The sequence below is a fragment of the Papilio xuthus genome, unplaced genomic scaffold (assembly GCF_000836235.2).
Source record: "Papilio xuthus unplaced genomic scaffold, Pxut_1.1 DF829758.1, whole genome shotgun sequence".
NCBI classification, from domain to species: domain Eukaryota; kingdom Metazoa; phylum Arthropoda; class Insecta; order Lepidoptera; family Papilionidae; genus Papilio; species Papilio xuthus.
The window spans coordinates 526,424-543,048 of NW_013528891.1; the positions used below are offsets into that span (position 1 = coordinate 526,424).

General features: G+C 36.0%; 1 protein-coding gene across 4 annotated transcripts in view; it reads left to right on the forward strand.

Moving 5' to 3' along the window:
* Nucleotides 1-16,625, forward strand: part of LOC106128525 (nucleolar protein 4) — a 109,433-nt gene that overhangs the window by 52,594 nt on the left and 40,214 nt on the right. For all 4 annotated transcript variants that reach the window (XM_013326954.1, XM_013326964.1, XM_013326980.1 and 1 more), the window contains exons 3-4: nucleotides 3,968-4,102; nucleotides 4,441-5,316. In XM_013326954.1, coding sequence (XP_013182408.1) covers nucleotides 3,968-4,102; nucleotides 4,441-5,316 — 1,011 coding nt within the window. The remainder of the gene's footprint in view (nucleotides 1-3,967; nucleotides 4,103-4,440; nucleotides 5,317-16,625) is intronic.

Below are 16,625 nucleotides of genomic sequence, written 5' to 3' on the forward strand. Positions count from 1 at the left end.
ATTTATATCGATGTTTTTGATTTTTTACATCGATTTTTTTAGTTTCATGATGGTTTGATGGAATTATACGCATCATTGAACGCGTAGTAATTACTAATTATTCAATAATAACTATTATTTAATGAAGAAAACTTTTTAAATCTAACCCTATTCGTCATGTTATTTCGGGTAAAAACACTAATCGAATGACAGACAGACAGACATGCAGTCAATACAAGGTAAAACTAAAGGTGGTAACAATAGAGACGTAAAAACATATCTGCATAAAACCTCTAGCTAGACACAGTTCGAAAATTAAAAAATAATCAAAATATCGATAACACTCAATAATTCATATTACAAGTACATCACTAAAGCGTGCTCCCGGCAGCGGAAAACGTGTGATCGGTCGACACGAGGCGGCCGGCGCTCACTGTTCACTGACGATGTAAAGCTAGGTGCACACCACGGAATATTCTACATAAATCATAAACTTTGAGAAATAAAAATTATTTTGTGTACTCATTCAACATTTTGCCGCCAAAATACATTTATGTTATGTTTTTCAAAGCTCTAATCTTGTTATTAGAACGCTATTTTTTACATGAAGAAAAATAATTCATAGAAATATTATCATTTTAGACAAATAGAAGCTGTACAAAATTGTTTCTTAAATATACAAATTTAATAAACCGTAGTATTATAATAATATTAAGATTTAATTACGTATTTTTTCTGTCACTAGATGAAATCGCTTATGACACTAGATGTAAAATTCCTAAAATTTTGATTTTTAGGGTTCCGTACCTCATAGGCAAAAACGGATCACTTTGTTGTCCGTCCGTCTGTCAAGACCCTTTTTCTCAAAAACGTGTGAAGGTATCAAGCTGGAATTTATTTTTCTTTTTTTCAATTTTTAGATTTCATGTTGTGTCTGTACTTTGTGTGCTCTTACCCTTATAGATAGGGTTGACTAAAAATCGATAAAGTCCTGTCAATCTATACCATGGTGACCTGTTTTTGTCGATATCTACGTATATAATCTATAACCATCACTAACTGTTAAGTCTAATGTGGGTAAAGTCAAAAAGGAGAGATAAATAGACAAAAAAATGTACCATTGTAGAGATTGAAAGTAAGTAAATCAAACTTATTAGAAAAAAGAAAACATTGCAGAAAAATATTTGTAGTCGATTTTTGATTTCAGCCGTTCTTAAATAGCGAAATAAACATCCAAATTTTTATTTTTATAACATTAGTATAGTATATATCTTGGCGGCTTGAAACATCGCGGTATTGCGGGGCGTGGGCACTGCGCAGTGCGTAAATATTTGAGTAGCCAATTTTATATATGTACAATCACTGTACAAAACGGTTAAACTGTAGCAAAAGCCGGCCGGATATACCCGGCGGTTCAATTGGCCCTTTTCGCGACATCCGGACCCAGCCGGGTGCGGCCGGGCGTGTTGCTGTCAGTACAAAGGAAACTGGAACCCGTACTCTCCCTCCCTTCCCTCGCGTCCATGGATCAAAGCGAAATGTTACGTATTTTATAGTATTTTGTATATTTCTATTTTGTCATTTTTTAGAAGAGGATTTTAAAAATCGAAATCCAACTAACATCTGTTTTAATTGTGAAGTTTTTATTTTCATTTTTACATTATGGGAAGGATTTTTTCCCAAGAAATGTTTACGGTCAAAGATATGCCACATGCCATTGGCCACATTCGCTAGTAGACACTAACATTCGCTTTTCATATCTTACAAATCTTATAAAATGCATAAGATTGGATGCATGGATATTTGTTAGAAGGTATCTCCAGAACGGCTCATCTCAATGGAATCTGACATAGATGTAGAACATAGTCTGGAAGAACACATAGGCTACTCACTAAGTTTTTTTAATACCACGCGGACGGAGTCACGGGCAAAAGCTAGTTTAGTGTCATCAGTGATGTGCCAAAAATAGTGACATTAATGACACAGGTGTCATTGGTTCGCCATTCCTGGTTTATAAAATCAATACACGCATAATACTTGTACCAGGATTCCATAACTTATACGGAGCTTAGCGTCAGTAGCCGAATCGCATTGGGCAGGTGATAGCGTTACCTGTTGCCGAGTTATCGTAGATCGTTGCCGGCAGAATTTACGACCGATTGCGTCACCAATGTCGTGCCAAACATGCTTAATGTTTCACACGTGGGCAAATAAAACTGTGCATACGATAGTGTAGTACAATAGCAGTAGAACACTGGTCATAGTTAGCTTTTAACTTAAAAATTAAGTCCACTAACCATCTCTAAGTAATTAATTTAATTAATGTCAAAAAATAGGAAGAAAATAAAGGTTCTTTCCTTCTCAATTCTAGATTAGCAGAAACACAAATAGAATAGTAATAAAATATAGTTATTTTATGTATTTTTACTACAGTTTCAGATCATTGAAACATTATATTTACTTATTTGATTTAGAAAATTATTTGTAAGAATATTATAAAAATGAACGAAGTGTAAAAAACTATATTCTGGTATGGTTTCGATACACTAACATATAAAAAGTACTCGCGAATTCAAGACCTTACTTAAAACGAAAAAAAAAACTCGAAACTTTGCCAAATTCAAGTTGGCATTTGCCAGCCCTAGTGTTGCGGCTGTCGCGGTCACGGCCGTGTAATCGCCGAGGCCATTAGACAGCCGTCCCGTTGCGCCCGCCCCGGACCTCCCCAGGACGCCCCTGGACGCCCCGAGACGTTGTGGGACGCCCCCTGGACTCCGGGATGCTGCCGGCCCGACCGCATGTCCGCTCTCTCCAGGATAACCATCTGTGTTGATACTGCTATTTCGTCGTGTTCGCACAGATCTGTATTTTATGTTGCTTTTGCGTTTCTTTTTTATGTTAATAATAATTTTACAGTCTTTTCAAAGGAACATGATTCCAAAAAATCTTTAAATAATAACCACATTTTACCGTTTCTCGAAAATCGAACCTTTGAACTAAAAATTTAACCAATAAGCCATCTGGTTATATATGCCATATGTTGGATCGATTGCTTAATTCCAGTTGCATTGTATTCCAATTTAATCTACGTTTGATTTTACGCCATACTTATAAGTTCGTTTTAGTCGTAATGCTAAGTACCGTAGAGTGACATCTATCGTCGAAAGTTGATAAATCATTGTAATCTTGAAACTGCCAGTTGGCAACCCTAGTTGTTAAGGCGACAGACGACGTAATTACTTTGTCCCGGAGTCGGAGTCGCGGGTAATTAGGGTCGCAGGGACTCGCGCCGGGACTCGCGTCGGCTAATTGCTGTCCGCGACCGAATTTATGAGTCTAATTACGGGATCCGAAGGCACGGGCCGTGCAAGGAACGTTATAATCTGTTGGAGATTGAATAGTTTTATACAAGATGTCCGTGTTGACAATTCTAATGAAATTAATTTACCTACTGTGATATTGGTATAGCTTTAGCGTAATTTTGCTAATAATTAACATTTTCTATTGAATTGTTAGATTTGTTTTGTAATAATATGATTTTTGAATATACTTGAAGCATAAATGCTTGATGATGTGAACATCCTTAACTCAGATTCCGGATATTTATCCAAATTGTATAGATTTAAACTACATATTTATATCTAGATGTGTATTTGTAAAATTTTCTACACATTTTAGAACATAGAACCATAAAAATATATGTTAATTTATTAATCTTGGTGATGATGTCATGATTAAGCGCTAGTTTCTTCATTAAAAATGAAAAACAATTTTCTAGTCACATTCGAAAAGTATTAGGTGAATAGTTAACAGCTTTTAATTCTACAATTTTTATGCTCAGATCAATTTTTGCAACTGCACCATCTATCGGCGGATAGCACTAACAGTAAAAACAAACTAAAATCAGTCATCGATAACAGATGGCAGCACTTCCTGTTAGTAAGACATTGTAAATGGAGAAGCTAATTTGTATTTCTCATTGTTTCAGAATGCGCCAAGTCAAGAACCTGTTTATAGAAAAGTTGCAATAGTAGAAAATTTCTTCGATATCATTTATACGGTGCATGTTGAGTTAGAAGGCAGGCCAGGGAAACATGCGGGGCAAAAAAGAACTTACAGAACGGTGAGTTGAGTTATTTCATATTACGCCATCTAGTTAGGAAATCGAACAACATTTTCCAACAAGTTGGTCCCGAAACAAATTCCATAGTTACGAGCTGATTTCACAGATGGCGCTGCCTTGTAATATGTTTTGAACTTTCCACATCATTTTTAAAAGCATTATTTTCTTAATTGTGATGTTTACTTAAAATTTAATCATTTATTTATATATTACGATACTCTTGTCCAATTTTCCGGGATTACAGCTTTATAAGAGTTTGTGACATGGTTTAGTGTGTGCAAATGAATAAGAGATTTTTTTCCTTTTTTCCCTCTGATAGGAGATCTTTTCTTTCACAGATTACGGAGACATATGCGTTTCTTCCTCGTGAAGCCGTGACCAGGTTTCTAACAGGATGCGCGGAGTGCGCGCGACGCCCGCGCAGCGCCTCCCCACCTCCGCTGCCTACACCTTCCCCGTCCCCAACCAGACATCCCCCCTACCTACCATTCCTCCCTCACTGCGCAGCTGATTATACCAGGAATTGGGAATCAGAGATTGATGCAGCCCATTCCAACTATCCTTACGAACCGAAGTTCGATTACACAGAACTACAACCTCTGAAGAAAGTCGAAAGTCCTAAACCAACTGACACGGAAGATGAACCGACTTATATTGAACTTACCTCCAAAAAAGTGAACGGCTTCGATTCAACTCCCATAATAAATAGAAGTTCGTCTGTTGAACCAGCGTTTAGAGAAGAACAGCCTGTGCGTACCGACCCTGAGATAGATAAAGACGAAAATAGTTTAATTGACGTTGAAGACGTAAAAGTCGATGACAGTCCACCGCCAGTAGTGCTGGAAGAGAAGCAAGAAGTAGAAGAAGAGAAAGTAAACGAAGAAAGTGATAAAGAAAGTACCAGGGCGACAGAAAACATAGAAGTTACGGAACCGAAAGTCGAAGTTAAAAAGGAGAAGAAGTATAATCCGCTGGATGTCGCTAATTTGACTTCGAAAGATCCTCCAAAGTCGCGGTCGCCGCCTCGTAAGAAGTTATTACCAACAAGTATAGATTGTTCTAACTCCTTTGGAAGATATCCTCGACCGTGGCGTCCTGACGGCGGTTTGTACTACGCTGGAGAAGACGTCGACTACAGCGTCCCTATAACAACAGCTTATCTTAAACATATGCGGAGTATGGCGTATCAAGACAGCTTGGATGGGGAGTCTAAGGTAAGTTTCTAGTAATTTAAGTCAATAATCATGATTTTATGTAGTTACTAGCGGACCCGACAGACGTTGGCTGACTATTTGACACTGCGATGGTAGCGCCGTCTGTCGGATCCAATGTAAAACATTCCAAAATCAACAACTACTAATTAATTAAAAATTAATTAAAATAACATTGTCCAACGGACAAAATTGTGAATCTAAACCATTCCCAGATCCCCTTGAACACACACAAAAAATTTCATCAAAATTGGTCCAGTCGTTTGAGAGAAGTTCAGTGACATACACACTCACAGAAGAATTATATATATAAAGATATGTATATTACATATCTTTAGATGCGTTAGAGAAGAGCAATACTTCACCGTACATCAGAACAAGGTGCAAAATTGACTAAAATAACTTTTTAACTTTGGAAAAATTCCAGTTATTAGTGGAAAAGAGAGCTATGGAACTATTCATTTAGCATTTTCAATAGTATTAACCTAAGCAAACACTAAAAATATACTGCAATATGTACTTTTAAAATGCTTTGCCTTGTATTTCATATTGAAATTTTCGTATAAAATTCGCCAGGATATTTTGTGTTGGAGAGCGGCGTGAGGTAACCGCTAACCCTCTGAGCTCAAACTTATACCAAAACCTTCACAAAGCGCCTCTTGCGGTCCACATTTATGATTCTACAAAATTTCGCTTTTGATTAGCAATTTGAACCTTTGCAAAGTATGTGAATATGAAAAATTGTGGTATGAAGCTTTGATATAGTATTTTAGACATTAAAGTGATTGTTAAGGTGGGTTTTCACTAGCAACACATGTGAGGAAACATGATATCATGACTATTTGAAAAAAAACAGATAAAAAACATGGCTTGTACATAAACTCGCGGGATTAGTAATGGACTGTTAAATCTTACTAATATTATAAATGCGAATGTTTAGATGGATGTTTGTTAGAAGGTATCTCCAGTACGGCTTCATGAATCACACTAAAATTTGGCATAGATGTAGAACATAGTCTGGATGAACATAGGCTACTAATTAAGTTTATCGTAATTCCTCGCGGACGAAGTCGCGGGTAGAAGTTAGTTACATATGTATTGTTAGGAAGAAAATACTGGCACAACACTAGCCTTACTAAAATGTCGACGTTTATGTCCCCTCACTAATCATTCTGACACTTGACTTGGTAATGAAAGCACGTCATTCGCGTCAAAGGATTCAAATTAATAATTTCTAAAAGTATGTACAAGACGAAGTAGATAAGAAAACACAGTGTTTAGTGCGGAGTGAATGTTTGTAGGTTTTACGAGCAATTGGCCGCTATAGCTGTAACGGCTCGCTGTTCGAATGCCGAATGATGTTTGCAGGATCTTGAGGATTGAAGTGTTTTATTATTAGCTGATAGAATCTTTTAACCAAGTTAGAATATATTGGTTGAATTTCAAGTATTGGTATTTTAAGAGTGTGATAAAATTAACTAAGGAGATAGTAAAAAGTAAATTTTAATTAGGTCGAAACTTCTAGGAACTATATTTTGATAACAGTTTGATTCTACCACCGAAGCACTTGATTTGACGACACCTGTAATCAGTTTTTTTTATCGTAATGAGTGAAAAGGATAGTTATATGTTTTTATACATGTATTTCGACATTGGAAACTCACAGATATCAAGACAATGCAATAAAATGTCAAATTATTCACCCAAAGAAACGGGTGCTGACACTGATCGTGGTATTAGGAGCGCAGGATTTATAAGAGATATCACCTGACATGTAACCTCGTAATGGCCGCGATTGATTCAGACGAATGTCCGACTCCAAAGGACCAGAATGTTACGCCATAATCGGGCGCCGCATCTTTTCTAACTCATTTTTCTCGCTCGGGGCGATGTGGGTGTTGGGGTGTTGGGGTGGTAAGAGGGTACGAGGTTTCATCAGCCTCGGGGGGCGTCACGGCATTAGACAAGACACAAAAACGATGCCCGACAGAGAAGTGGGCAAGTACATTTTCTGATGACGGTGTTTTTTGGACGACGTATGCGAGGTTTTCTTGTCTCAAAGATATACTTTCGCATTACTTTTTTTGTCGTTTTCGTGTGCTAATGTCTTTTGTCTCTTAATACTGACTTTAACCCGCGACTCTGTCCGCGCGGGATAAAAAAAAAACTTAATAAATAGCCTATGTGTTCTTCCAGACTATGTTTTACATTTGTGTTAAATTTCATCAAGATCCGTTTAGCAGTTCTGGTGATACATTCAAACATCCATCCATCTAAACATTCGCATTTATAATATTAGTAAGATGTTAAATAGATAGACCAAAGTCTTTTATTAATTTAATTTTTATTGAAACATTTATCTAATATGTTCTAAATTGAAAATCCATTTTTAAATTGTTTTCTTTTCTATTTGGAATTAAAATTAAAATATTATTCAGAATAATTATTAATATTATTAATTTAAAAATTATTATAAGATATTATTTTATTGTTATTTATTTATTTTTTACACATTATTCGCGACTTTATTACACATTTAATTATTTTGAAAGTAAATAAAAGTTTAAGCATTGAATAGAGCTAAGTTATATAAGTTATTTCGTCACAAAATTTCAGTTGCTACGTTCTCAACATCGTGTGTACCGAAGGGTCAGTTGTAGACCGTCCGTAAGAGGGTAGCGTCCCTGCGACCCCCGAAACCGACCCCCTGTGCCGCGACTTGTAAGATTGATTGGGGCTCCTTCAGTCCATTTCCACCCCTTGTGGGATTCGACCCTCTCACCCCCCCTTTTTTTCTCGGATACTAAAGACACGGATATAGTTAAACTGGATAAGTCATTCTAGGCTCTTTGTTCATTCGAGTTTTATCTAGAAGATTCTATAAACGAAATAATTTGTTATTATACCCAAATATATGCCGTTTTATATGTAACATACAAGCTTTTGCCCGCGACTTCGTCCGTGCGAAATTAAAAACAATTATAGTATTATTGTCTTAATTACTTAAAGACAAAGTAACGTTAAAATTTAAAAAAAAAATTAGAATCGCTGTAGTATTTTTTGAGTTTATTTGTTACAAGCAAACAAAAATATGAATCTTTAAAATATTTTTTAATATGTTACATCTAGATATTACTAGAGCTGTTACAACCCCCTTTTTTCTCATACAGGGGCTGTTAATAACAATAGGCTATTTTATTCGTAGTTGCGGCGTGTGGCCGACTCTATGTTGCAGATTACAAGTTTTGTTTTGATAAGAAATGTCTACGAATATCTGGTAATATAGAGCGTACAGTAGAGTCTCGGTGGCTCAGGGGTTTAAGTACTTGACTTGTAATCTGCAGGTCCTGGATTCGAATCCCGACATGTACCAATGTGTTTTTTCGATTTTTGATTTTCCGACGTTCTTACGTGATGCAACCTGCACATATCAGAGAAGAAATTTAAAGATATGTGTGAAGTCAACCCGCACTTGGCCAGCGTGGTTGACTATGGCCTAATCACCCTTAACTTAGGGTAGGCTCCGAGCCCCTCAGTGGGGACATGCAGTGAGCTGATGATGATCTGGTAATATTATTAAGAAATATGCCCATAATCTAATCTATTTCTATTGTTATTCAGTTACTAAAACTTAATTAGCCTAGCCTATGTGTTCTTCCAGACTATGTTCTATATCTATGCCAAATTTCAACTAGATCCATTCAGACGTTCTGGAGATATCTTCAAACAAATTGGAAGTCTGGAAGACATAGGCTATTATTTATGTTTACTTTCAATTCCTCGCGGACGGAGTTCGGGGCGACAACTAGTTTAGAAATGCCAAAATATTATTGAGAAGTATTTTGTTTACGTTATGTCAGTTTCGTGTGCATCTGTGCGACCTTGAACCATGACATAATTAACTTTCAGTTCCCCTCAACAAATCGATTCACAGTTTTAATAACACGAGGGTTGATTCCAATGGGGATGATTTTAGATGCGTTCGGTTGATATTTTTCTATTCAATTGTTAACTTAATTATTGTTAATTGTAACTTAAGTTATTTTTGGTGAAAGCGTCAATAGCCTATTGGTTAAGGGGATTTCCGATCACGAGGTCGGGAGTTCGAATCCCGCCATTCGACTATTGACGTAAACCATATCCTATCACAAGTCTAGATTAATTGGAGTAAATTTATTATAAAAATTGTGACTTGTCCTTGCTAGGTCTAGGCTAGATCTTTAAGGATTTTATTCGTTTAGTCATTCGGTACGTATTTTTCCTAAGTCAAGTTTTTTTTTAATTTATTTTTTATTGCGATATAAAAAATGTATTGTACGGAACCGATGCTACTTTAGTATATTCTTTTTCTTATTTCGTCGTTGCCTTTTCGCGTCGTTTGGTAGCGCGCCTTTCGAGCGTCGACGAAGAAAAAAAAAGAAAGAAATTTCAAAAATGTTTATCCCTACTGAGCCACGCTGCGTTCTGGAAAAGCACGCGGCGAAAACAACCTCCTTTCCTCCCTAACGCAAGCTGGGTAAAATTATTTTCGGTCGGGTAAATTCTGTTTTTGCGTTGCGTGCAGACACCTCGGGGTTTAGGTACCAGGCGCTAATAAAGGCGTGGAGGTGGGCGGCTACCCCTCGTCTCCTAGTACTCGTTGTGAATTTACTGCGGCGCCCTACTGTCGGCCGCGCTACTAATTCCGTTAAAATTCTCAGCGCGCTATGCTCGCCTGGTAGCGGTGAGCGACACCGGGGTGGCGCTACCCCTTAAGATAAGGGTGTGTTTTGTTAGTTTGGGAGAGCGGATAACATCCGTCGGGGTCGGCGTTTGATTCGGAAACTTTTGTAATTATTTTGAGTTAGTCATGCGTCACTCACAACACTTGCGATCATTTCCAATCCCAAGTAGACGTATCCGTAAAAGATACATAATACAGATTCAGACCAAAACATATTATACCAAAAATTCGTCAATAAACTAAATTAAATAAATCCGCTCCTCTACCTAATGTAACCGCAGCATTATTACACATTTCTAACTAGTTGTGCCTCCCGACAGGTGTCGCACCTTACCCAGAATTTGCGTTTCACCTTGGCCTCGATATCTCTATTTAAATGCACTTCACTAGATCGGCTTTTAATTATCTGTACTGTTGTTTAGACTAGCGAAACAATTGATAAATATAGTTGTCTCTGTTTTATTCAATTAGAATGAAAGGGATGACGATATGTAGTCGAAACTGTCAAGAGATCAACTAGTACATTCGAATACAAAATTCATTGGAATATAAACAAAGTAACAAATTAATTTTAAATATGTCTCTCTCTGTTTCTTTATCCTACTGAGTTAGAAGTTTTATGTTTATTATAAGTTGCGTTATGACCTCTTTTTGTCTAAACGCCTGAATTATATTTGACGAGTGATGTGTCATTCGATTCGTCTGCTTACCCTGATTGTTATCAGTCAGTTTTTAATTTGATCATATGATTCTTTAACTTTTATTGTAATTTATTAGTATATTACTTTGTTTTTTATGTTAAAAATTAACGAAGGAAAAACTGAACAAACCCTATCGTGGATATGATCTCGCTACGTAAGCGATTTTTCTTTGGATTTACGTCGCGTTCTTAGCCAAGGATTTAGATGCTTTTTTTACGTTCACTCAGCACGAAACAGGTCGAATATATAATTTCAAATAAAGAACTAATTTATAAATAAAATTATCAAAAGGCTTTGTAAAAATAAAAAGTTCCAATTGTATGTTTTTATATTTTAAACTATCGGTTAATTTTATCAGCGCAGAAAAATTAAGTAACCTATAATATGCCCGCTTTCATCAGCTATCTTTCAGTTAAAGTCCCGTCAAAATCGGTCCAGTTGTTCCGGAGATTACCTGGAACAAACTCGGACTTGAGGATGGATGTACAGTCAGACAAATCGACAAATTATTTGATATGATTTTTTATCAATATTACGTTCAGACAGACATATTTTCTACATGTCATTGCTTATTTAAAATATTAAAAAAAAATATAAAAATATAACATCCTATATAGGATACAAGGGATGTTACTGAAATAATTAAGGGTCTTCTTTAGTTATTAATTATTAATTAAAATCAATTGGCGCAAATGACGTGCTTTCGTCACAAAGTCCAGTGTCAGAATGAATAGTGAGGGGACATAAACGTCGACATTTTAGTAAGACTAGTGTTGTGCCAGTACACCGACATGATGTCGGAGATTTTCCTAACATTACTTAACGACTATTAAGACAGTTAAGCGTACATTTGATGTATTAATCGATCAGTTACCACGGGGTGTCTTCGAGGGCGCCCTCTGGTGCGGACAAAGCATTATCTCTGCATGATCCTTGTTGACTGAGTGTGAATAACCGTAGAGATGATATTCGTATATGTCATCTCCTTCTTTCTCATTGACACAATTGAGACAACAATATTAATACAAGCGTCACTGTTGTGGACACTCAAAGTAACATTACTGGTTTACTCATTTTCTTTGGAAAAAACAAAAAAACACTTCCCTTTTTATGTAGGTCCCTACGACTTAGGCTCCTCCAAGAAGCGAGTTTAACACTATCTCAAAGGCCGGTAACGCATCTGCGGTTCCTCTGGTATTGCTGATGTTCATGAGCGTCGTTGAACACCACTGTGTTCCCGCTGCTCGTTTGCCCCCTTCTGTTATAAAAAAAAAGGTTTTTTCTTTATAAACTAAGTTACTCATCAGAATAAACTAAAAATGAATGAAAAGAATTATTCTATAATAATTAAACTTGTCTTCAATAAGAGATATCATACTAATATTATAAATGCGAAAGTTTGGATGGATGGTTATTACTATGTATCTCGGAAACGGCTTAACGGATTTCGATGAAATTTGGCACAAAATAAAATTAAAATTTAGATGAACTCGCGGTCAAAAGCTACTATATAAAAGTGTTTTATTATTACTAGTTTTCAAATAGGATGCGATATCTAAATCAGGCATTTTAACGTTGATCCCTACAGATTTAGACTAGGCTTGTGAGGGATCGTGTTTGGGGTGTCAGCCGCAGACTTGAACGAATTTCGCACCAATAAATGTTTTAATGGCGGATAAATCATTACGCAAACACGACGAGTAACGAATGCAATTGGATATGGCAGATGAAAAGAAATGACAACTAAAAATCCGATTTTTTTTACATTTTTAAAGTATTTTCATGACGCGTTTTTATGTTGGAATATCTGTTTGAAACAATTTAATTTATGTTTCATTTACGTATTTAATATTTACATTTTACTTTATTTTTAAAAATATTAAAAGAACGTGTTTATAAAAGTAAACAAAGTCTATCTGAAGCCTTGTTTACAATCTCCTTTAAGTTATGTTCTCCTAATACCTACTACGCGCGTAGATACTTCCGATAACTTCTAACGTCCTGGTACCCGGTGCGCCAGGGAGTTGGTAGACAGACCCCATATAATCTGCACTGACAGCGACCCACCTCATGCTATATCCTTCCGACTTATGCTGCCTTAGTACTTGCGATAGGTACTTCGTTGTTAGAAACTTTTTTTTTGTTTGTAAACTAAATTGTTTAAAAAAAAACTTAAAATTAACTAATATTAATCAATCAAGTAATTATTTTAATTGAATTACAAAATTAATTATTATAATCAAAATTGATTAATTAATTAATTAATATTATTCTGTGTTGAATAATTGTTTTTGTTGAAATGGCTTGATTGCGATTTATTATTCAATATTATTAATTACAAAAAATTGCAATAGAAAGCTTATGAAGTAAGTATAACTATTTGTTGTTCTCTATACGAACCTCACATAATCGTTTGTTGTAACTCCTAATAATAAACCGCATACGGCTGGCACAAGTTTCGGCCACATACAATTTAGGAACACAAACATCTATAGAGTTGCTTTCAACTATTTTTTAATTGACACGGACACAATTGTACAAAAAAGATGTACAACTTTTAAAAAATATAGTAGCTTCCTTAAAAAAGTAAGCTTTTTTTTAAAAAAAAAAGATATCATTTGATTCGTAATGTCGTTGTTTATTTTTTCATTAGTCACAAATAAATGTTCTTGGGATAAAGTTGCTCATTAGAATACATCTTTAAGTTAATTACTATGTTATGTAAAACATACATACTTACATACTTTCTTTAGCAAATATTTTAGACACTCTTCGAGTACGTCGTAAATCTCTTACCCGATAAACTTTTAGGACATCCTAAAATCCATGTGAATGTTATAACATATAAAATCCTTTATCTCTGAGAGCCCACTCCAAAGTTTTCGCTGTTCGGTCTCCTAGTTTGATAGACGCGGTGAAACTTTTTCTAGGGGTCTCGGGCGCCCCCTTCGGCCGAGGGTCGCAGGGAGGGGGAGGGATAGAGGGTTACTATTAAATAATCATTTCGGACCCGCTGTGTAGGTGTGCCTCGTAGTTACTCCGACAAATTAGTATTCTTTATGTTTCCCTGGTGCTGTTTTAAATTTCATTGTATCAATTGACCAAACATCATCAACACCTCGATGTGTTTGATTCGATTACAAGACGCGACGAGTTTTGACAGTTGGTCGATTTAAAAGACGGTAGGTTTTTATAATGAAAAACAAAACGGTTTAATCGTATCATTAAAAATAGATATCTGACATCTACATAAAACAGTAATTAGAGTCAATTTGGTAAACAGATTTGGAGCGCATAAACGTCTAAATAATAAGCTTTTATAAACAGTCCAATTACTCCCACACGAGTTGAATACGAGGGCTTCAGGGCCCTGTCCCCCCTCACCCGTACCCCTAGGACACGAAGGGGAGGGAGGAAAGCTCTTAATTATTGTTACATATGAATTATTTTGATATTGACGCGAGAGTCGAGCTGTCGTACTCGTTACGGCGTCTCTATGGATTTCTTTTGCGACGATCGTCGTTATCGCTCCGATTTTATGCCAGCCTAGTAGGTGACATAGAAACTGGAGACTAATTAATCTCTTTTCTTACGATTTTTATGGTTAAGTTCAACAACTAAGATTGTTGTAAGTTTTAACTTGTCATAAAACCTTGTTTACAAAAACAATATATATATGTTTTTTAATGTTTTAATTTGGTTTTGAATGTGCTAACGGATTCGTATTTGTGACCGTCGCTACTTCAATTGAAGAGAGTCAAACAATTTTAATTTTTTCAGTGTAGAAACATATAAATATAGTCTAGTTATAAACATATAAATATATTTAAATGAGTAAGGACTCTGTCAACTTGTAGCATTGGTTAATTTGTTTAATCATTATTTCTAAAGCAAATTACTTTTTGTATTAAACATTTTTAAAACTTAAAGGCTTGTTTCGAGCGCCAGATTACTGCTGTGCTTGCACATTTCAATCTGTGTAGTTAAAAACTTGAAAACCCGTCAGTTTTAGCTGCGACTGTTTCATTACGAGGGCTGGGCACGCGGGCGTCAGGCGGGTGGCATTAAGGCTATGTCTTTGGTAACTCCCAAAGGCCGCTTCTCTCGCCGTCATAGTGGCAACTTTAATTTTCCAAATTCACCTGTCGTTTATGTAATTCCCCCCTCCCGCCCCCCGGCATACATGTGCCGCCCCCTGGCGTCGGGGGTGTTTAGCGTAAGGCCGGGGTGGCGGAGCGACGCTCACGAAAAGGAAAGGGTGGCTCCTATGAGCAATTTTTTTCTGATTTTTTCCCCTCCGTCCCTTTTTTCCCCGATAATACCCTAATGGTCGCTCGCTTCCTTTTCGGCGGGATTTTTTTCGCAGGCAAAGATCGAGACGAGAATTTTTTTATTCGCTGCCGTAATTCATTCATTTATCTGTGAAATAAAATAAAAACGACCGAATCTAACGGTGACATGAATCTGAACACCTTCAATAATAAATTAAGTGTCCTTCTATATACTTGTTTTACTGAACTCGTAGAATGTGGTCAATAATTATAAAACAAAGTTTACAATGAGTTTACTTTCGTCTTTTCTTTTAATGCTTATATATACATTAAAATTAAAATAATTAAGAAAATAAAAAAGATATTAAGAAATTTACTGCTTTAAAGAATGCAGTTATTGAATTCGATAAAACTTAAAATAAGTTAAGTAGTATTTAACTTTTAACGATGATTAAATTTAACAGTGACGTGAGAACGTTGATGTCTTTTTAGTTTAAAAAAGTAAGTAAGTACGGAAATCGTTTTTTTATTTAACCATCGATTTGAGCTGAGTTTTTCTGCATAATGCACGTTGAGAAAAAAGTATACGGGGGTAGTTTGAAAATGGAGAAAAATCGGGTAAACTGTTCGCCCCCACGTCGGGGATCTTTGGCACCACCTACCAGGGTAGCAGGGGCGCGTAGGAGGTCGTCCGTTGCTAAGATTAATACGGTGCTAGCCGCCCGCTCGACGCCGTGGCTTTCATTAAAACTGGGGACCGTGATGACTGCGTCGACTTGTTAGCGAAAAATATGTAGAGATAGATAAACTATTGATATAATTATCAATATAAGACACATTAAATAGAGATCGTAAACATTCCACTAACGTACTTGTCATCTCTTTCTTTATATTTGAAAAAATAGAGACAAGAATATTTCTCGAATTTGACTTTTTAAAAGTGAAAAGGCGATATTTCTTGCACTCTGAGTTCGTTAACTTAGTCCTTTTTGCAACATATTTTTTTAAATGTAATGGTGTAAACTACCAAAGGCTCGCTTAATGAAAATGACCGAACAAAAATCCGAACACATCTTCATAGGCTGTGAAGGCTTCAACCAGTTTCAGTTTTCATGAATGACCAATAAAGTTATCTGACCTTGACATAAGACGAACTAAATTATGACAGGTCACTAGCGCACCTGTAAAGTAATAAAAGCACAAGATACTTTCTTGTACTGTGGCTATTTTAATATTATTTTAAATATATCGTCATCCTTGTCATTATCTTGACGAAAATTGAGATAACAAAATAAAACTTATTATTTCCCGCTCGGATAAGTCAGGTGCACTGCATTTTTTAAGTATTACAGTAGATAAAAATATAATCTAGAATTAAATAAATCCGATTTTATTACAGTATTCCAGAGGCCAGTGCTAAGTAGATAACAACTGGCAAATAAAAAAAAAAGTTATATTCTTCTAGCGAAAAAAATATAAAAAGCTTTAAGCCATACCAAGGCAACATGAGTGTGCGAGCGATTTGCTTTTTTTCTAAGCTAACGGTGAAGTTATTATTTCTTAGTAGGAACCCCCTTATGACCCCTGGTGTGCAACTACTGGGCTCTTTGCAGGCAA